The 21,706-nt window shown below is 40.7% G+C and overlaps 1 protein-coding gene across 3 annotated transcripts in view; it reads left to right on the plus strand.

The window, feature by feature from the left end:
• Positions 1-1,034: 1,034 nt before the first annotated feature.
• The window catches only part of fgfrl1a (fibroblast growth factor receptor like 1a), a 77,033-nt gene continuing 56,361 nt past the window's right edge, over positions 1,035-21,706 (plus strand). Inside the window, exons 1-2 of one of the 3 annotated variants that reach the window (XM_030112961.1) lie at positions 1,035-1,543; positions 5,931-6,028. In XM_030112961.1, coding sequence (XP_029968821.1) covers positions 5,965-6,028 — 64 coding nt within the window. In that variant the 5' untranslated portion in view covers positions 1,035-1,543; positions 5,931-5,964. Of the gene's footprint in view, positions 1,544-5,781; positions 5,850-5,930; positions 6,029-21,706 lie in introns of those variants that run through there. The other 2 variants (XM_030112950.1, XM_030112969.1) reach the window with 2 other exon arrangements.

Genomic DNA, 21,706 nt, shown 5'->3' on the forward strand with positions numbered 1-21,706 from the left:
CTAATATTTTAACCAACAGAGATTTATTTGTGTCTTTTTCTCTCTATCTATCTTTACATAAGTTGGATGAAAAACCCAACTTGTGCAACACTGATAAGTATTATTTTCATTGTGGCCCAATATCAGATTTTAAGTACAAACTAAATATTTCAATGTAACTTTTCATTATATTGTTGAGTTTATGTTGACAGCATGAAGTGCAGCACTGATGCACATTATGCTATGTGTGGATCAAACAGTTTTTCTTGTCTGTCTTGCATGGAATTCCATGTTAAACATATAACACAAGGCGTCTGTCCAAAGAAGATTCGACCCTTTGTCGAGGCTATAATATTGAGTTTTGACAAAAAGTAAAAAGCTTTCTTACACAATAAGATGCTTTAGAGTAGTAAAATGATAATAATAATAATAATAATAATAATAATAATAATAATAATAATAATAATAATAATAATAATAGAACTTCTTGGCCCTTCAGTCTATACGATGAAATCTGGTCGTCTGGGGGCGAAAAAAAGGCTAAACACTACACTACCTCCCTTCATGTATGAATAAAATATTTAGAAGCAGATTGATGCAATTGAGTAAAAATTCCACACGGTGTCAGTGTAGGTCCACAATCTTACTCCACCTCTGCCGATGCACTGGAATTTATGTATACACTGAGACAGACAGGACAAAATAATTTCTAAATAACGACTTCTAAATACCACTAGTCCTTTATTAATAGTAACATTGTGACATGTTCCTGTGAGACAAAAAACTGAATAAATATTAAAAATAAATCATAATTTTGATTATTTGAAATCACAGCGTTCCACGGTCACTTTCCACACTCTCATAAGTGATTATTCCTACAAATGTGCCTCTTTATGCATCCTGACGCCTCAAGCCGCTCCAAATTTGTCCCGCACTGTGCTGCTCTCTGATTGGCCGACGCTCTGATTGGCCTGCTCTCTGATTGGCTGAAAGTTCCGAGCTGGGACTGTCCGTCCGCTCACTTTGTTTTCTCGCCCACGGCTGAAATTTAGGCGACGGACTGTAGCTGGAGGCAATTGGACGTCAGCTCCCAGGCTTGTTATTGTTATTATTTTTTCATTATTAAACGCACATTTTAATGAGCTTTCAGTGGAGAAGTGAAGGGGATGTAGAAAGGCTTCTTCTTCTTCTTCCTCTCCCTCCGCGCGTCTTCACGCTGCTGCGCGCCGCACGCGGACTGTCATTCACAAATACTACAGACTCCGCTGGAGCGCTCACGTGTCTGCTGCCGCAGTTTCCTTCATTTCTGCTTCTCGGTCGGTTGTTATCTCTTCCCCGTGCCGTCTGAGAGTGGATTTCATTCACCTGCAGCTCGTCCTTTCACTGACAGGCGCCTAAATTGTTCCCGGTTTGAATTAAGTTCCTGAAATCGTCAAGTCAGTGGAAAGAAGGAGGAGAAGTTTTTTTTTTCCTCTTCTTTTTTTAACGGAATAACGGCGTGGTGTACATGCAGGTAACCTGCGGATAACTCAGAGGATTAAACATCACTTCAAGAAACTGAATAGTAAGTCAAACTTTTAATTGAAACTTTGCATCAGATGTGTGATTCACCTCTTTATCCCGTGCAAAAGTTTAACTTTATCTCAAGCATGGAGAGAAAAGCAATTAATAGAGGTTTTCTTGCTGTAACACTTTCCCCTCTGACATTGGAAAGATTTATAATGTCCTTGTTGTTTTCAACTTTTATTATGAACCTGCATTTGTGAGAAGAGCGGCAGAATTAACTGTGAAGACGAGTTTGCAGATTGATGAACTGGGATTTCGAATTCCATATCCAAGCATGACTAGCTTGAAATGAATGTTATCTTAATTGCATGTTTGTACATGTCTCTATCAATCTTTCTTTATTCATTGCTGCATTCTCTTTCCATTTTGAGTTCGCACTTTTTTTTTAAATGTATGAAACACAAAGTGTCTTGTTTTCCTATTTTACCTTTTCTTTTTCATAAGGAACTCTTCAAAATACCTCAATGGTATTAACCCAGCGACCTAGACATTATAATGGTATAAAATAGTTAAAATGAACTCAAATCACATGTTCCTTGATTTACATTTGACACCATTTAGAATATTTCAAGAATCAGGGTGCATGTTTGAAAGTAAGAACTCTGTTTTATGCATTTCTTTTATATGTAAAGTGTAGATAATCATGATATCAAGGATTTGATTTATTTTAATGTGACATATAGATATTCCAAACTCTCAGATAGAAATGTGTTGCCAAAGCAATGATTGTTTTGAGAAGTGTAAAGTTAACATTTTGTCAAATTGACAAATTTAATAACTCCTGCTCAGTGATCACTTTCATCAAGGTTTCATATAACTTGTTAATAATGTGTTATGTGAGTTTTCAGTGAACCACTGCCAGTGAAAAGGAGTTACACATCATATCAAACTGAGGTTTAATGAAAACATGAGTGATCATATATGGCAACTTATGCATTTCTTACACAGATGGTTAAAGTATTTTGCTGCTGCCTTTGTAGGATGTTTCGAATTTGAGAACATGATTGAAGGCCGCAGCAGTTCTGCGTTACACTTCTCAAAATTCTCTTCAGCTTGCTTATTCTCAGTCTTTACACCTGATTTATACTCTCAACATGAATTGTTAGACTGTTTGATGACTGTAAACATAAACCTATAGTGCATGAGATATGAAGTTGTTCATCATGTCCAATTCATGTAAAGTCATACCACAAGTGGTCAAAGGATGAGGAAAGGAGCATTTTCCCCAGTTCAGATTCATTTTTTTATCTAATTGAAAAGATTTTTGAGGGCATATTTGAGGACAGTAGTCTTAGAAATATTAAGATTTCTACAGTTTTATGAATAGAGAACAGATTCTAAGAAGAACATGCACCACTTTCATCAAAATAGCTGTGCAAATCAGGTTTTTGATAGGTATTGTACTGAAAAAGTATCCATTTCCTCAAGAAATATTTGACTTACTGTTATTAAAGAGGCTTTGCCACACTGACTCACAAGCTTATCGGGAACTGAAGTGCAGTTCAAGCAATATCACATAAAAAAAATTGTTTTAAATTGATCACAAAAGTTAAATTTTCAGCTCTTTTTTGAAGTACTTAAGACTTTAGAGAAAAAAATGTTCACTGAACAGTTAAATTATTGAACAATACAGTTTTCCACTGATGAAATGTGCCTGAGTATCACGGATGAATCTCCCTCTTGATTGCCACACGCCTCCCCACATCAGTCATCTGCCTGTAGCAGTTTGTGGCGAACCGACGCTCCGAGGATGACAGGAGCTGATCAAAGATCCGGCGCTGAGATCGCGTCTCACAGGGAGAATTTATGTGGCAGAAAGATTAAAACTTCTGTAAGCAGAGACATATGGGCAGGTGGACAGAATAAATCTGACTTCTACAAGACCCTCCGAGTGATTCATGCTCATGTCGGTCCAGCGATGAGCGCCTCGCTTTGTTCTGGGCGCCGTGAGCTGCTGCCGAAGAGCGATAACCTGCACATGAAAAGATTAAGACGAGACGCTCTGAAAGCAAGTGCGTACATCCTTTCGCCACATATGTCCTGCCTTTCATGTCACAAAACACTCGTACAGATGTTTTCAAAGAAGGGAGGAAAGTTCCTGGACCCCTCCATGACAGGAGGTATTTTAAGGACTTGGAAGTTGAAGAGGATGGGCGTCATCAATCCTTTATTTTATCTACACCATCAGGAGATTCAACCTGTGAGTGAACAGTTTGACGAGACAGGATTTATGAGAATTAATAGCACATTGCTCTTGATTGTAGTCCCACAAACCACTGACTCTCTGTGAATACATGAGAAATGAAAACACATTTATAGCTATATAAGGAAAAATATGCACTCTGTGTTAGAAATAGCTTGAATACACATTTTCATTCAGTTCTTTTTGGGATTGTAGATTAAAAACTAACACAACATTAGATATGGTAGTAAACATACAAGTGTTAAACAGACAATGTTCGGCCTTTTCTCACTTTTTCTCAATCGGCTTCATGCGATCATCACTAAGACTGACTTCATCTTCATCGGCTTCATCAGTTTACAGCAATTTCTGCTCAGAGAAATCCACCACTTTAAAGAGTTTAGTTCAAAGAATTTGGGTTTGTTAAGAAATGTGAGGTGCTTTTGGAGTCCATGTGGACCTCAGATAGTCCTGGACCCTCCTGGAGGCCTGCTGTCCTGTTTCAGGCTTATCCTGACACTAAAGGTCTTTCTTAGAAACTGGAACGAGACATCGTTGGCGAGTAGGAATATGAAGGAGGAATATGTCAAAGGCTCTGTTTACACAAAGTCTGAAGTAAAAAAACATTGGTTTTGCTGATGACGAAGTTTGATTGCTATTTGTTGTTACTGTTGTGCAGAAGAACTACGTACTACGGTGGTAGGGCACTGTAGGAGTGTCTGAGAAAAGTTGTGTTTTCCTCAGTTTCCATGGAGACGCAGTGTTTCAGTTCCACATTTGGAGCTGTTTTCAAAAACTTCCCATTTCAGTGGCTCCGACCACCATTGTCTTGTAAACAGACACCCATTTTCACTGAAATATGTCTAAACCATGAGAGTCTGTGACAGGCTCTCCTGGTACTGGAGGGTCTCCGTCTTGCATGCTATGATTTCAGTGGTCTCCCGCTTCAACAGACATAAAAGTAACAGCTGGTTTCTGCAGAGTTTCATGATGTTTCATTCATTAGATGAAGGTTGAAACCCTCCAGGACCAGGAGAACCATCCCTGGTTTGATGTCAGGAGTCTGGGCATGGCGTGAAGAGTCCTGGTGGAGTTTAGAAAAGAGTACAGTGTTTTAAAGATTCCTGGTGTGGTTTTAGCGATCCAGATGTCTCGTCCACTTAATAAAGCTTGGGTCTTGTTTGAATAATCAGTTTGCTTTCTAAAGAACCCATTTCTGCTTAAAGAAGTCCTGTTCAGCTCTGGATGACGTTTAAATAATCCAGGTTTGGTTTTAACGATCCAGGTGCAGTTTGAAGCAGTGAAGTATCTACTTTCCACATTCCAGGGTTTTAATAAAGATTCAAAGTTGATTTTTAAGAGACCCGCTTCTGTCTGTGTGGAACCAGATCATTAGAAAGTCCAGCTTCAAGAGTCGGTCTACTTCTGAGAGTCAGCTACTAGTTAATGAAATAGCTGGTAGTGAATGTTGAGTAATATTCAGTACAATCGCTGTTATCTTTGAGGTTTAGTCTCTCAAATAACAGTGCTCTTTCTCTTGACCCTAATTCACACCAGCACAATTAATGAAGCTGATTGGTTTAACTTTATTTTTTTTGCGATTCTGTTCGACTTGTGAATTATTTGTTTCAGGTTTATTAAGCGTGTAGTTTTAGTGAATTAATTGTAATTTACTTAGCCTTTTCTGAACATTCCAGCATCACAGTTCAGTCAAATCCCTGCGAGATGTACACAAATGTACACACTGCATGTTGATGTTACGATAACAATAAATATGTGATACATGCAATCACACAGCCCCACAGGAGAAACGCCAATCTTTCAATACTTTATGACATGGAAGTTGATCATTGTGAAGTGCAAACCAAACAAATAAAAATATATATTACATTAATTTCGGTTTCATGCATTAATGTTATTGTTTAACATGGGAATTCTTTGTTTGTCTGAAGAATCTTTCATGAGAATCAAACCTCAAATGAAGGCATGGTGCACACTTCTGCTTTGCATTTCCCTTATTTTACTGTGCTGCAGTGGGAGGTTTCTTCCCGTTATTTTGTTCGTAAACGGGTGGCTGAACGTGTGGAGAAAAAAGCTGTTTTCTGTGAGAGTTTAACTTCAGGTAGAGAAATGATTATCCAGGATCTCCTCACATGATGTGTTTTCACGTGTGTGTTTTATTTGTCTTCCCTGCACATCTCAGCGGCCGAGCGGTTTCTCATCACTCGGCAGAAGCGATGGAGGTGCTGTGGGTCTGTCTGCTGCTGGAGGCGCTCCTGATGTCCGCCGCCGCCGTCCGGGGTGAGTGGACACGCTCGCTGGTGACAGTTAAAAATATCAGCGCAACAGATTAACACCGCGATGAAATCAGCACTGTGGCAACACCGTGCAGCTTACAGGGGGTTTCTGCAGCACGTGAACTGCATCGTTTTTACTGCTATAGACTCTCATTTCTCCTCTTATTCCCACATTTTTTTGCATTTTATGAAACGTACACGTCGGCGGCTGCAATCACTCTTTCTCTCTTTGAGAATATGAGCAGGTGTTTGTCCTCAGGTGAACTTTAGACTGGTCACTCTGTCCCTGTGGCTCAGCGTTTGGCACGTTTCTACCTTGCAGTGTGCTTTTCTACCATTTGTTTGCTTCCAGCGACCTTGTGAATAGAAAACAGGTCAGTGTTTGGTCTGAAAAATGATGCCCATTAGGGTGAGCTGCAGAGTTAGTTGGCAGTTTTTTTTTTTCCCCCCTGTTTCCATGAAACTAAACAATAAAGCGAAACAACAGCTACACATGCAAGAAGGTCCCCTGCCTGCAGCCTTTATGAGCAGATAGATGTGGAGCTGGCGCCCGCTCCCAAGATCACACCGGCGATGAGTTTCCAGCGGGAACAATGCTGCATTCAGCGAGGCGAGGTGGAGCCGGCACGCAGACACGGGGCCGAAAGTAAACACAGGCCCATAGACCGCAAGGAGATGAGATTAGATTAGCCTATTAGGGATGTTTGCTGTACAATGCCACAGCGTTTCCTCCCCCGCACTCCCTGCGGTCGGCTAATAAAACCGGGACAGGCGGCGAGGAGCAGCGAGAGGCAGAAAGTTGAGACCAGGGGGAAGAGGAGCAGGGAAGGAGGGAAAGAAGACCAAGTAGAGGAAACTACAGATTATTAAAATGAAATCCCATCATTGCTGTTTTCTCTGACCTGATTTTTACCAGTCCATAACTTTATTTTGTCCTGATTCAAATAGAAACAGTCAAAAATGTCATTTTAATGTCAGTTTTCAGTTTCACATTCTATTGAACATATTTCCCATTTTTTATCACGTGACTGTCAGCCGATGCACAGGGTCTCTAATGAGATGACTGAACAGTTTTGGTGACCTGAGGACCGCAGCGAGCGATTGATTCTGTCTCTGTCTGATGATTTTCACCTCACCATCCAACAAAAATAGATGTTTAGTTTTTCCCTGTAACTCTGGGTGTTGATGGTCCGAATCAGACTTTTGGTAGAAGTGTTGAAAGGAAAGTGACTCTCAGGGTTTATGAAGTTTGTCAGGTTGTCAGCATTCCTCAGCCTTTGATCGGGCTGCATAGTGAACACGCAATATGTTGATTAATGACACAATGATGCAGCCCTAAGCGAGTTTTCCAGTTCCTTTAACTAATATTTGTCCATTGATAACAGTCTGAAAATATGATTAAATTGTGCTCGACATTGAAATAATTACAGTTTTTTTTATCATGTTATTATTTCCTTTAGCATAGGATTTTTACTTTTGAACCCATTCACCTTTAAATGTACTCGATAAGCTATGGAAAAAACAAAGTGTTTTAGAATGCATAGGTTACCAACTTCACAAATAAGACATTATTTACACTATTGCCTCTCTTTTCAAGAAAAAGTAGCTTTTCAATGGTTTTCAAGATGTGCGTTTCATTGTACGGACATATTTACATGTTCTCAGACTTTATGGAATCGTTATGCAAGGCTGACATTCTTAATCCATCTAGTACTGCCAGAATTAAGCATGAAGCTGAGAAGTCTATGAATGCATGTGTTTTCCAAAAATTAGAAATTTCAGAAATCAGTGATGACACTTATTATGGAAATGGAATCAATGCAGTCGGGGACTGCTCATAAGTAAAGTGCAAAAAGGACATAAATTCTCTAAAGATTTGTACTCATTAAACACCATAAAGGTGCCACTTGAGCGTAGTGTGTTTCTAAAAGCCTTTTTCCACATCTATGAGAGTCACAGTGGAACAAAATCACCTTCAGTCACACTTAAAGTTATCCAGTGCCCCTCAGAGTGATTTAAAGATCAAACACTCCCCAGTCGAAGCTGTTTCGATACAAACAAGTCTCGTGTCTCGTATCCAACTGCAGCTCAAAGAAATCACCTCATAATCCTCACAGACATCAGAAACATGATTCATTTAGTAGTACTGTAAAAACTCCCCTGAGAGGACAGCTCCGTCTGTCTCATAATTGAAAACATAAGCAGATGATGTATTCTCTCTCTCGTCCACTCGCTCCGGAAATATCCAACATGACGCGGCTTCGCCACCAAATTAAGTGGCGTTCAGATGCATTCAGTCTGTTACTGTAAATGGGAAATGAAGGATGACAAACTCGTGTCTCCAATTTCCAGTTTTAAGTACAAAATTACATTAAACCACTGACAAATTTGATTAGAACAATTGTTTAAAAAAAAACAAAAAAAAAAACTTCTCCCTCAAGCTGGTTTGTTGAAATCCGCAATGAGCTCAAGAAAATGCCAGACAGAAACTCTTTCAGGATATAAATTTTGGACGTCACAGCTTTGTATTCCCAGTGAGACCATCTCAGCCGGTCTCTGCAGGGTTTGCATGTTCTCCTGAGTTGGCATGAATAAAATATGGCTAATTGATGATTATAACTTGCATTTTATTTCAGACATGTTCATTATTTTAACATATTTACAATTGTACATGCTACATGCGCACACATATAACACACTCGTGTGTTATACACCCATATCCATACAGCTGTAGTGTATACCAGGGGCAGAACTGGAGAAGTAGTGCCATAAAAACCATTAAAGTTGTTTTGTTTGTGTATGGCTATGAGTGATTTAAACCTCTTTGTTTTCACCAAAAAGAAAGAAAAAAAAAAAGTCACAACAGAAAATGATGTCAATCTCAACATAAACCTACTGTTGCAGAATACAGTGAAAAGTCCAAAAACCCCTGCCACAGCTGCTGCATTATCCATGTTTTCACAATCTCAACCTGACAGCATGACTGTGATGCTAGTTTGACAGCAGCAAAGTCGCAGCATCACTGATATCTCCGCTCTGGTCTCAGTGTCGTGTTGTGTTGTGTCTGCTACTCTTAAGGAGTTTGAGCATCTTGTGTTCCAGTTTTGGCCCACGGGCCTTATGTTTGGTACCGATGATCTAGAAGATTGGAAGAAGTGGCAAAAACAAGCATTCGGCTGGATGTGGAGTGACTAAACTCCACAAGCTTACACAACTGCACTGTGTGAACTGTGTGTGTGTGTGTGTGTGTGTGTGTGTGTGTGTGCGTGCGTGTGTGCGTGTGTGTGTGGCGGAGCATGAGACCGAGCAGCTAAGAGATTAGCCTTCTCCCGTGTTGGATGAAAAAGCCCTGCGCTCGATTTCAAGGGTCAAAAACAAGAAGGCGGCCGGCGCGTCGGAGGCTACCTGCAGTCCCTCCAGCTGGGTCTGGCTCTGTCAGGCCTTTGCTCGCTGCTTCATGTCTGAGCGACATCCTGGGAAACTCATATGAAACACCTTTTTGTAGCCCCAAAAAGTTGGGAAAATTTACTGTACTTGGCACAAAATGTGGTGCTTCATTTTAATCCTTTGATAAACAGCCTTACAGCCACAAACATGTTCATTGAAGTTATATATCAAACAGGAAAACATCAGCCACCTTAATATATGAGCCTTTTTTACATGATCCAAGCCAACGAAACAGGTTAAAGAATAACTTGCTACATTTTGGATGCTAACCTGCTGCCAGTTTAAGACAGATTATACAGATTATAGTTTCAAACTGTTAAACTAAGTTACCATCAAACAGGCTGAAAAATTGCCGACCCTGCCTGGAAAATCAATTCCAACTCACTATAATACAGATTTAATCCTCTTATCATGAGAACTCTTCGCAAAATATTAAGCCACTCTTTCAGTAAGTTTGGAGCTGCTGGTTTGTTTGTCCTTACAGTCAAATCTGGATGTGTGTCAACGTGAAAGATTTCCCCTGGAGCAACAAGTGCCCTTTTCCAGGAGTGTCTTTAGTGCTCAGGAGTAACGGTCGGCTTGGTCTCCAGTTTCCTTCGGCTTTAAATAATTAAAGACACTCACAGAAGCAGATGTTGCTCGTCCAGTGGAAAAAACTCACATGAAAATGTTGCATCTGCATCCGTCAGGTGAGGGAAGTGTGCAAATGTCACCAACCACCAAACAGAGCTCGATATGGTTCATGCAAGTGTGTGTATACACACACACACACACACACACACACACACACACACACACACACACACACACACACACACACACACTATTACATTAATGAGGTGATGTAAAAGCCCATGTGTGTGTCAGATGGTGTTTACATGAACCAACCGTTGAAGCCTTCATAGTCAAACAAACGGGACAGGGTATAAATGAGGTGATTAAAGAACTAATTCCAGAATGTTTTCAAGTTTTATTTGTTTATTCATACGCATTATTAAAAGATTTACACACTTGGATGTAAGTTCAGAGAAATTTGAGTGCGAGTTTCTGGGCCGTATTTTCACGGCGCAACGCAGAGAATGGGAAACCGGCGGAGGCGGATTCGTATTTTCGTCAACAGGTGTCTGACCGGTCAGCTGCGCTTGCGCCGAGATGGGCGTGGTCGCTCACCAGGGGGAGGTGTCGACAGAATCAGCTGGGCGCAGTGATAATTTCATGCAGAAAGTGTGCAGGCAGGGGAGGGAAGATGATAATTTGTCTGAGAGAACCTCACAGACAGGTTTTCAGCTTGTCAGTGTCATGAAAGATACACAAATCACTCATGAAGAATATATCTATATTTTTTATTTAAATCATCTTTTGTAATAATGATGGAGGATGTCTCTGGACGCAGCACAGACTGAGGAGTGTCAGAAAATTTAAATGGCACTACAGTACAGAAGAGTGAAACATATAATTTATAATTTTAGAATTTGATAATCATTCAGCTTATTCACGTGTTTTTTTGTTGTTGTTGTTGTTGTTTTTTGTTTGTTTTGTTGTTTGTTTTTTTACTTTTGACACCAGAGTGGAGCAGTAAGTTACAGTCTGTGGCAAAAAAGCTAATATCTTAAATCATTATTTTTGTCCACAGACTAGATAGATAGTTTAGACCAGAATTTTACACATTTTGCTTTGATTAGGAAAGTCTGCCCACTCTGAAGGCGCGGACTCTTCAAAAGTTTTTTTTTTCTTTTTTTTTTTTTTTCTTTTTTTTATTGTGTGTGTGTGTTTCTGATGTGGTAGTGACAGGCTCCCAGCTGACTCCAGGTTCCCAGGAGCTGTGCATGGAGTAGATGGCGCTGCAGACAAAAGTCTGCTGTACTTTGCGCTGACAGCACTGCAGCGACCCACGGTCAGTTCTCCGTTATTTTCTACCGTGGTCTAAGTCCAATTCTCGGTAAAATAAAATAATAAGGGATGGTAAAAGGAAAGACACGGAAAAAAATGGGCAAATCTGAAAAAATATAGAAATCCTAAAATGAGTTGGTTTTTTTTAGCAGACTGGTGCCAAAGTGGGGCCATTGAAGAGACCGTGATTTATTAAATTGAGCAGAAAGCTGGCAGTTTTGCAACAATCACTCATAAAATCAGCTGAATTCATCTTTACAGTTTTCTAACTGTCCACGTACATGTTTACATTACTTGTACCACTTTTTATCGAACAAAATGTTACTAATATTCAATGGAGAACTGCCTCTTTTGGTTATTTATATTGAAAATGATTCTGGACTCAGATTGTGCTTTAAACTGATTTTATTTAATTAATGAAGCGAACAAATTTTCAAAGGATGATTTCATGACTTTGATAACAATGTTTTCAAACACAATGGCTTTATTATATATTGCCAAGATACCACAAACACTTCATATCCCCGAGGGAAAAAAAAAACAAAAAAACTTGCGTAGTCCTCACATCTCTCCAAAAAATGATGAACCAGAATTTTAAAAAATATATATTTCTAAGTAAAGGTTCTTTAAAAGGCATGGCAGAAATTATTCACATATTTTTGTTGGATTCTTGATTTTAAAAATAATTAATTACACCCGATAATTCCCTCCTGCCAGGCTCAAGTCCTGGAGGAGTCTGGAAATTTCTTGTGCCTGGGCTGCTGGAGATGCTCGGGTCCGACGGTCTCTCTCTGGTCCTGGAGGTTGCTGGTTCCTCCACCCTCTGGCTCCTCCACCTTGCCACAACCAAACTGCGTGGCAGGTGCTGGTGGATGTATCTTGCAGGTGGTGCAGATCTGTACAGATCATGATCAAATCATTTTTAATGCCTTGTCTGTTAAAGAGCTTCTCCTTCAGCATGCGACTGGATCGATAGATGGATCAATAAAACACAAGGCTTCTTAATTCCTGATGATTTGATGGTCAAAGAAGGAAAATCTTGTAAAAATTGAAATATATAAGAATTTTTTTTCATTGTAAAAATGAAATACACATTTATAGACTGGAAAAAAACAGGAAAAAAATTGGGGATAAAAATTACTGGCTAAATATAGAGGAAAAATAAAATATTTACTAATAAAAGAACAATAGAAAAAGAAAGCTCTTGCTGTCAAATCTGCACCTCTCTGATCTGTTTACCATCACACAACCTGCCTTGCTTATAGCCATAAAAAAAATAAACTTTTACAGCTTTTGCAGAGCAAAAATGAGCTTATTTCTATTTATTTTATGCACAGACAAGAGATTAATTGATCACCAATACCTGAATGAGGACGGGTGAAGTTGAGAATTCCATTGAACCAGGAGACTGGACTCCTCTTTTCTTCATCTGCTAATATTTGCTAATCAAATGCAAGCTTCAATAATAAATCCTTCATCAATTCTTCCACGAAAACGCCGTTGTTACACCTTTGGGCAGTGTGGAAACAGGAGAATGCAGCCTGCAGTGAGGGTGCTGGCCTCGGAGTTCCTTCTGCTGGAGGATGAAATGTCCACAGCAGGAGAACTTTCTTCTTATTGTCATAAAGCTGAACCTTCTCATGGAATATGTAGAGGCCTTTAGTCACTGAGAAAAGATTATCAGCCTCTAAATGAAGGATGTCTGCATTTTTATTTCATATGTCCAACTCCCCAAAGCGCTTCAAAAAAAATTAATTATATATATTAAAAAATCATATACATTGTTGGTTTATGGTTTAGTATTGGAGTTTGTTTTGTTTTTCTGCTTCTGAGTGGGGGTGGGTGGGGGGTGGGGTGCGGGTCGTATTGAATCAATAAATAATCTGTACACAGATATACATACAATAAAGTCATTAAGTCTTTAAAGTTACATGATAGATACTTTTTCATTTATTATGTGCATCTGAACCTGAATTGTGACACAAAGAAGCAGAAATAAGCTTAATTCCCCTCAGACAGTCTGGGATGTGGAAGAGCGGCCAGGAAATAAAATGCATTTAATCAAGTTGGCAGTGAGCTTCGCTGCAGGGCATTTGAAAATGAGGAGAGGTGTTCATTTGATTGGTCAAATTATGCTCAGCTGGGTTAAACCCACTTTCTCTCCTCCCTCTTGCAACACCTGCGCTGGTGGGCGGGACGGAGGAGTGACCGCGCTGCACTGCGCCGTTCACGAATATAGCAAAATGTTCTGGACACGCCCCGTTGACTACTTGCGCCGACAGCCCACATAGACAGCGCATAGACCGGGCGCAGTCTACGAAATTAGAGCCCTCTGTCACAAAGGTTTTCTGATGTGCAAAATGTCTTCGTCTGAACCGGCGGTGGTGTCAAACACAGTCAGACCAGTTTCATCCTGAGTTTCACCACACCGAAGAAATGAAATACTGTCTTAATAACTTTTAAATTTAAACCTTTAATTTGGTCTTTGTTTTGGCAAATTGTTGTGTTGCAATCTCAACGTAAAGCCAGTTTAAATGATACATTTTGGTGCAAAATATTTTGGAATGTCCCCAAAATTTCTCCTATTGCTGTTGCATTTTGTACGTTTTGACAAACGCACCCTGACAGCATGGTTTTGAGACTAACGCGAGTTTGTGCCTGAAGAAACTGTCTTTCATGGCAGCATCACTGATACCTCAGCTCAGGCTCTGTGTTTAAATCAATGATTCCCTTTAAATTTTTGAAAATCTGGAGCCTCTTGCTGGCCGGTTTTGGCCCACGGGCCTTATATTTGGCACCTGGATGGTTCAGTGTGTTGTATAGACCACCCATCTTTCCAACCAGCGATCAGGGAGTTAAATGCAAAGATACAAATAGATCTTAATTCAACTAAAGCTGAAAAGAAACATTGAAGGCACATATCAGTTGCAGGAGATCTCTAAAGGCCTGACATGAATGCAGAAAATGACAGACACAGAGCGCTGCATGTAAACAAACAGAAGATGCTACACATAAATATGACTTTACATGTGTATGCACGTGCACACACACACACACACACACACACACACACACACAGCCCACAACCTCTTAACAAGCCTCAGTTCCAAACAGTCATTACTGAGGAATGTAATTAGCAGGCTAACACTAACAGTGATATGTAGGAGAGAAGTGTGGTGGGCTTCAAAGAGCTGCAGAACCAGAGGAACGTCAAGCAGGAAAACCCACCGCGCAGTCCGTTTCAGGACTTTTTAAAACACTTAATACAAATATCAACTCTGATAAGGTACATTTTTTGTTAGCCAATGAACAAAAATCACTATTTTTGATTGATTTTTCAAATTAATTAATGAAATATGCTTTAAGCGAAGATATTTCATGCAGGTAAATGAAATCAAATGGATTCACAATAGAAAATCTGTTGTTTTAAAAAGTTATTTTAGACTATAGTATTTAAGTTTACACCATCCATTACACAGGTAAGACCCAATTAAAGTCATAAATTAGGTACTTTTTAATTTGTATAAATCTGAATTTGTAAGTTTGTGAATGTTTAATCTATTGTACGTCATTGTGAAAAACAATGATTTGTTAATTTTTAAATCAAATTAGTTTGAACAACATTGGTGTTTTTCATTGAGGACCTGATTTCATTTGGAGAAACATAAACAGCACTGAAGTCTTACAAAATGAAATTGCAAAATGGGAATGAAAATAATTGTAATACCAACATCAATGAAGAGGAATATTGAGAAAATCTTTTTAAAAACTGTCTCTTTCATTATCATCACAATTATACATAACATACACCAACAACGTATCATTTATATTGCTTTATTACATTCATTTGAATATTTTATTTCAAATGTGTATTAAGTGACTGAGTATAAACTTATTTGAATACTGAAATAATTATGTAAGACAGTTATAAACAAATGTATTCTATGTCCAACTATTTCTCTTCCTGCACATTTCTAATAAAATTTCACGTGATATTCTTATTGAAGCTGTTGGCTTGGCATTGTTTTAGCTCCAGATGTTTTGGAAAATGTTGTCTTTGTTCAGAAATCCTTACAAATGTCCCCGAACTTCAGTCACAAATTAAAAAAAAAAAAAAAAAGCAAGAGTAGTGAGAACTTCTGAATGACTACACAGTGTAATCAGATTTCATGTGGCGATGAGCGTTTTCCTCTCCTCCTCCTCCAGCAAACAGCCACATGTCTCAGACTGATGCCTCAAACACACAACCTCACCTCTTCGTAAATACACACACACACACACACAAACACACACACACACACACACACACACACACAGAGTCAGGCCAGTAAATCTCGCTCCCGACGTTTCGCGTCCCAAATCACAGCCAGCTGTCGTAAAAACCATTTGACATGCTGACGGCCGTTATACGGCCTGACGGCTGCTCACCTGCCGGCCGCTCCCGATCCAGAGCACAACGAAGGAACTCGCTCATTGAATGTTTTAGGTTTTAGGTTTTCTGTTCGTCCTCCTCTAACATGCAGCTTTCGTTTATGATCAGACAGGGAGGCTTTTGTCCTCTGAATGGAGGAGGAAGGACAATGCCTCTGTGTTTGTGGGTTGATTACATGGTGATTAACAGACAAAAGGGAGCTTGAAAGGAGCTAAATGACTCTGTTAGTTCCTCTTGTTAAATCCTAACGCCGGGGCCAAATGTTGATGACTGTTTGTGCAAATAGAGCCAAAAATAACAAGGCCGATATCGGTGAAGCTTTCAAATCTTATACCATCCTCCAGTGTTTTGTTTTTCCTTGTCAAATGAAGCAGTTCTAGTGTGAAGGTATTTGTGGGGGTCTCCAGCCGCACCCCCACCGCCACGGCTTTACAGGGCCCGTTAATGTTAAAGACTATTAGCCCACATTTAGATAAAGTCAATGTTTGCCCTGACCTGGCTAACGGCGGCGTCTTAATGGGGCTGTCTGGACGCTCTCGGCGGGGGCCGACGGCCCGTCACGCTGACGTTAGGATGTGTGTTTGCGGAGGGCCTGCGGCACAAAAGGAGAGCGACAGGAGGAGATAAGGCGGCAGCAGGAGAGCGCCCACTAGAACACAAACTGCCCCTTTCTCCAATCGGCGCAGCTCCAGGAGTCAGACTCAAAGCAGGCTGAACACTCAGTGGAATATGGGTTTCAATAACTACTAACTAAATCAGTGTATGCAATAGATGTAAACTGTTCAAATGAGCTAAAATTTAGGCCATTATTACTTTCCATCTGTAAAGGAATGATTGCACCTAGCTTCAGTGTGTATTTGTAAATCATGTGTTGACGTACCATAAAAAAAAAAAAATCTGCACCAAAAATTGAACTTTGTGAATTTGTAGAGAAGAATTAGCATGGTCGTGAAAAAGATTGACTTTTGTGAATAAAGAAAAGAAGAAGAGAGAACTCATTTGCAAACATACAGGTTCTCAGATGCAAAGCATAAAACTTTGTGCAAGTCTCTGAAGTTGTGGTTGCAAATTTTTTCCCCGTCTTTACACGGCCATCTGATTGGACGGTGACAAATGGAGCTGTCCAATCAGAGAGCAGACGGCTTTCTGTCCTCCCGGCCCGTTGCAGACTCTTAAGGTAGAGCAGAGCTTCAACATGGACCGAGGGGTCAGTGCGTCTGCGACTCAGGTGGATTATAATTTCTGATATTGTGGGAATTGAAGTTGACATTTAGCGTCAGGAGTTGATTGAAACATGCAGAGTTTGAGCTGTGATGGACTCGCTGAGCTGTCCACAGTCCGGACCCTGCTCTAGACTGACTGCAGTACGTCCAGCCCTGAAGTGGATCAAGCAGACTTGACACCCGAGTCTGGAGAAATCTCGGCTGTGTGTTTTCATTGGGGGTGTGACGGTTCGCCTCACCCACCCTTCAGTTCCACTCCAGCTTTCTAAACTCGCCGTTTAAACCTCTTTTCCCGGCAAGCAGGAAATTATCTTGTAAGTTCCTCGAATAAAGCTTGGAAAACTGCAGATTTTATTAAAATACACATCTTTTTAGAGTTGAATGTAATGAAAGCAGAATTAGATTATAAAGTTACACATGGGGAACAACCATTAACAGTGAACGGTACCAAGGTTTGGAAAGATGGAATGAGTCTCTTAACGGAAATCCTCCAGAAACTTTTTTTTCTTTTGAAAACTGTTATAGTTTTTTGGCTGCAGAACCCAGCTAGCCATAGTTAAAGGTGTGATGGCTCACACACACTGTCTCACACCAACAGGGCATTCAGGATTTTTTTTCTGGTTTTTTTTTAGCATCTCGTGCAGATTTGTGTGCAGCCATTGTTGCAGACAGTAGAGATTGTTCTTCTCATTCCTCCCGTGGATGTGACCTTGCATATTTTAAGCGTTTACCTCCGTCTCCTCCTTCCCTCTGGCCGTCCTTCCCCTCGGCCCTGTCCCGCTCCTACAGACTGCAGTATTGTGTGGGTCGCGGCGCCACAGTGCTGTATTGTGGTCTCGGTGGGGTTGGGGTATGTTTGGTCAGCGCTACAGCACAGCGGGTCAGAGGGCAGCCAGTGGATTAGGGAGGGGTCAGCGAGAGTGTGTGTGTGTGTGTGTGTGTGCTGGTTTGTGTGTAACAGGGGGTTAGAGAAAGCACATGCCGGCACCAGAGGAGACTGTAATAACACACCGGGAACCCCACAGGACAACACACACACTGCTTTCACTCCTTCACCTCTTTGTCCCTTGGATTTGTTCAGACTGAATAGCGCTGATTAACGCACGTGACTGAAATTGGGACTTTTAGGATGAGATCTGGATCTGTAATTCAACTCACAGCTGAACATATGACACAGGAGGTTGATGTCCATTCATGAATTTATTCAAATTGCCTTTTTTTTCCCCCAAATGTTTTACACCTAAACAACGGTAGACCACTGAAATATCAGGTTTATTACATTCTCTGCACTCGGGATCCACAAAGCTGCATTTGTTTAAACGTGAGAGCAGGTGAAGGAGAAGGAACTGTTCCAGGCTGCAGATACTTAAATGTGCACAAAATAGATGAGTCACGTTGGAATCCTGGAGTTTAAAAAGCATTGTTTCTGGTTTCTAAGACGTCTGGATGCATTTTTCCAGTTAAACTATATCATACGCTTTTCTGTGTCGCGATCACTTGATCTGATTTATCTCCCTCGCTGTCATGTTAATTCCTCTGCTGGATTCTCCCCTTGTCGGCTCTGCACTTCGACCCCCACGGGCTCTTTTCCAGCTGTTATTCCTGTTATTCACTTTTTTTGTGACAAGAAGAGTTGTTTTCGCTTTGGTTTATCTTTCTGCTTTGGGCTGGGGGGGCTGGGGGTGTGAAGCGTGTGTTATTGACTGTGATAGACGGAACAGCAGGAACTCAAAACTAAGCCCACCAAAAATATCCCTGCCGTGACCCCGGTGTCGCCCGTGATTGACATGTTATGGACAGTCGGCCGAATCCTCTCCGCCCGATTGTTTGTCAGACATACAGATGACCTCTGACCCCAGGAAGTGGAGGCTGATCTGGGGCAGGATGTGGAGGCACACAGCTTTAGGGAAATACTCTGCAGCTTCTCGCCACGACACATTAGATTTGCTCTATTAAGACCTTTTTTTTTTCCCCCTCAAATCTGTTTAGAATCCACTGGTGAATAATAATAAAATCTTTCACACATATTTAAGTTTTGCACATTTATTAGATTACATGTTCTCAGGGGTTCTGAAATGCACATATTGTGGTTTTGGAAAGCCGCAGAGTTAAACCACCACACACACACCACACACGCACACACACACTCGGTGCCAGCTGTCGATGTGGAATCCATACTGCGGGGGGAATGTGAGACCACTATGAGAGATGTGGGGGTGGGTTGGAGGACCGTGGAGGGGACGCACACCGCCATGACTGTACGTGTGCGTTCAGACAGATCCGCCTCGGAGTTTCACAGACATATAGTTTGAATCCGGAGCGAAGGCATTCAGTGCCTCTGCAATTATTTCTATGTTAGAGTTTGTGGCTGCTGATTATTCAGCTGTTATGTGAATATCTGAACTCAAAGCTTTAGATAGAAACGAACCCTCATGATAAGAAGTTATATACTGGAGAAATATTGAGTGATGATAGGTCAGCTGATGGCTTCTTGAAGGTATTTAAATATCTGATGAAAAATGCTTGAGTAGTTCGGGATCGGACAATGATTTCCCCTTTGCATGTATATCTGTAGTTCCCAGAAACTAACCAGTGTGTTGACTTTGCTGTTATTGACATTTTTTTTTCTAATTTCATAGTATTGATTTTTGTGATTTGTATATTTTTGGATTCTGTTATTGCGAACATGACAGATTTGCATCGTATTGTGCAGTCCTCTTATTGACACCCTGATTAAACCTTCACAGCTGAACATGTGAAAATGAACTGAAATGCTGTAAATCTGCAGCTCTGCGTTAAACTTTGCAGGGGTCTCATTGACGGAGCACATCAGGTTTGAGCTGATAAAGGAAATTCCTAATTTCCTACTATGGTATCGAAAAAAAATTGTGGAAATTGTTTTCCTTGTCCTTAAATACATAATTAAAGCCTTAAAAATGCCAGCCTTTTCTGACAGAAAGCATAAATTTGCTGCTGCATCTATTTTTCTGTTCAGCATTACTGTGAGTTTGTTGGTGACTGCATCAAATAATCTGTCAATAAAATGGCCAAAAAAAATGGATCTGAGTAGACCAACTCCAATAAGCATCTCATGTCAGATACCGAGATGCTTCAGTCTCGTTTAGAACCAAACATGCAGCTAAATGAAACACCTGATGTTGGTTCTGACTCATAATTTGAGAAAATCATGTCTGACGTTCGACTTTTCTTCCTCGGAGTTGCTGCTGTAACATTGACCAGATGTGTACAGAGTTTCACAAACAGCCACCGGTCTGCAGTGGCAGCCAGCACACGTCCAGCTGTAAAGGGCGCAGAGCGGTGATCCCTGTTAATTATTTCCCACTGCACGGCCCTTCATCGCACCGGGCAGCTCAGCGGACTGATTATCCGGAGCTAATCCCTCTGTTGTGCAGACGCGTATATCACACAACAGGCCCATTCTTCCACATGTAATTAACAACGGTACTTACAGGCCGCTTTCTGGGATTTAACTCTTGTGTTGCGGTGGAAAACGGAGGGAGGAGGGAGGAGGGGAACGCTGGTAAATCTGCAGGTTTCACAGTTCGGACGCGTCGCTTTCACCACTGGATTACATGTGGCAAGTTTTAGTTTGTACCCGTTTCAGTGACTTTTTTTTTTTTTTTTAATTCTGGACAAAATGTATACTGACACGCAATCCCACCAGTATCTCATTCATCATGACACACACACACACACACACACACACACACACACACACACACACACACACACACAGCGTTTTATATCAGTGCAGAAAACATGAGAGAGGAGGAGAGATTAGCGCTCACTGACAGATACAAGTGATACAATGACTGATTCATTTCTGGCGCTAATCTGGGCTTGTCTGTGTGTGTGTGTGTGTGTGTGTGTGTGTGTGTGTGTGTGTGTGTGTGTGTGTGTGTGTGTGTGTGTGTATGTGTGTGTGTGTGTGTGTGTGTTTGTGTGTGTTTGATAGAGGGTCACTATCAATCAACGCGTCTCAGATTCTGTTCCTGGCACACATTTTCATGTACCTCACACACACATTTTAGGAAGGATGAATCAACCGGTGCGCCGTCAGTCGGTGAGTGGAGTCGATGATGGAAGAGTTTGACTCAGTTTATCCACGTTTACATGAGACCTTTTAGATTAAAAACAATTTGTTTATGCCTTTTTAATGACAAAAGTGTAAAACTGACCAAATTTGTGTATATGTCTTGATTTATAAGCACGTCTAAAATTCATTCATTAAAGCAGCCAATCAGAGGGAATGTGGTGTGTACATGTCATATAGCGTGCCATATGCCAGGCCCTTTGCTATATGGTTCAGTCAAACTGTTCTTTCATTGATCAAATCAGTGTTTTTCTGCATCGTATCTCATTGTTAACAAACAAAAGTGGAGCCAGATCTGGCATGTTCTGCCCTGCTGAGGCTGTGTTGATGGAGCACTGTCTCAAGGTTGGTGGTTTGATTTCTCATCCACATAGTTTAGCAGGACGCTGACACCCTCCTCATGATGTGAGAGTGACTGAATGTGACTGATCCCGCAGGAAACACTCTTATTCACACTAATGAACAAACAGGAATCTCTGAAATAAACTAACCAGGGATGTTGAATTATCAGTTAAAGAGTCAAGATGATTCATTGTTGTTCCAGTGATGTCGATCTGTGTCAGAGGTCTGTGTGAG

The sequence above is a fragment of the Salarias fasciatus genome, chromosome 2, assembly GCF_902148845.1.
Source record: "Salarias fasciatus chromosome 2, fSalaFa1.1, whole genome shotgun sequence".
Classification (NCBI taxonomy): Eukaryota; Metazoa; Chordata; class Actinopteri; order Blenniiformes; family Blenniidae; genus Salarias; species Salarias fasciatus.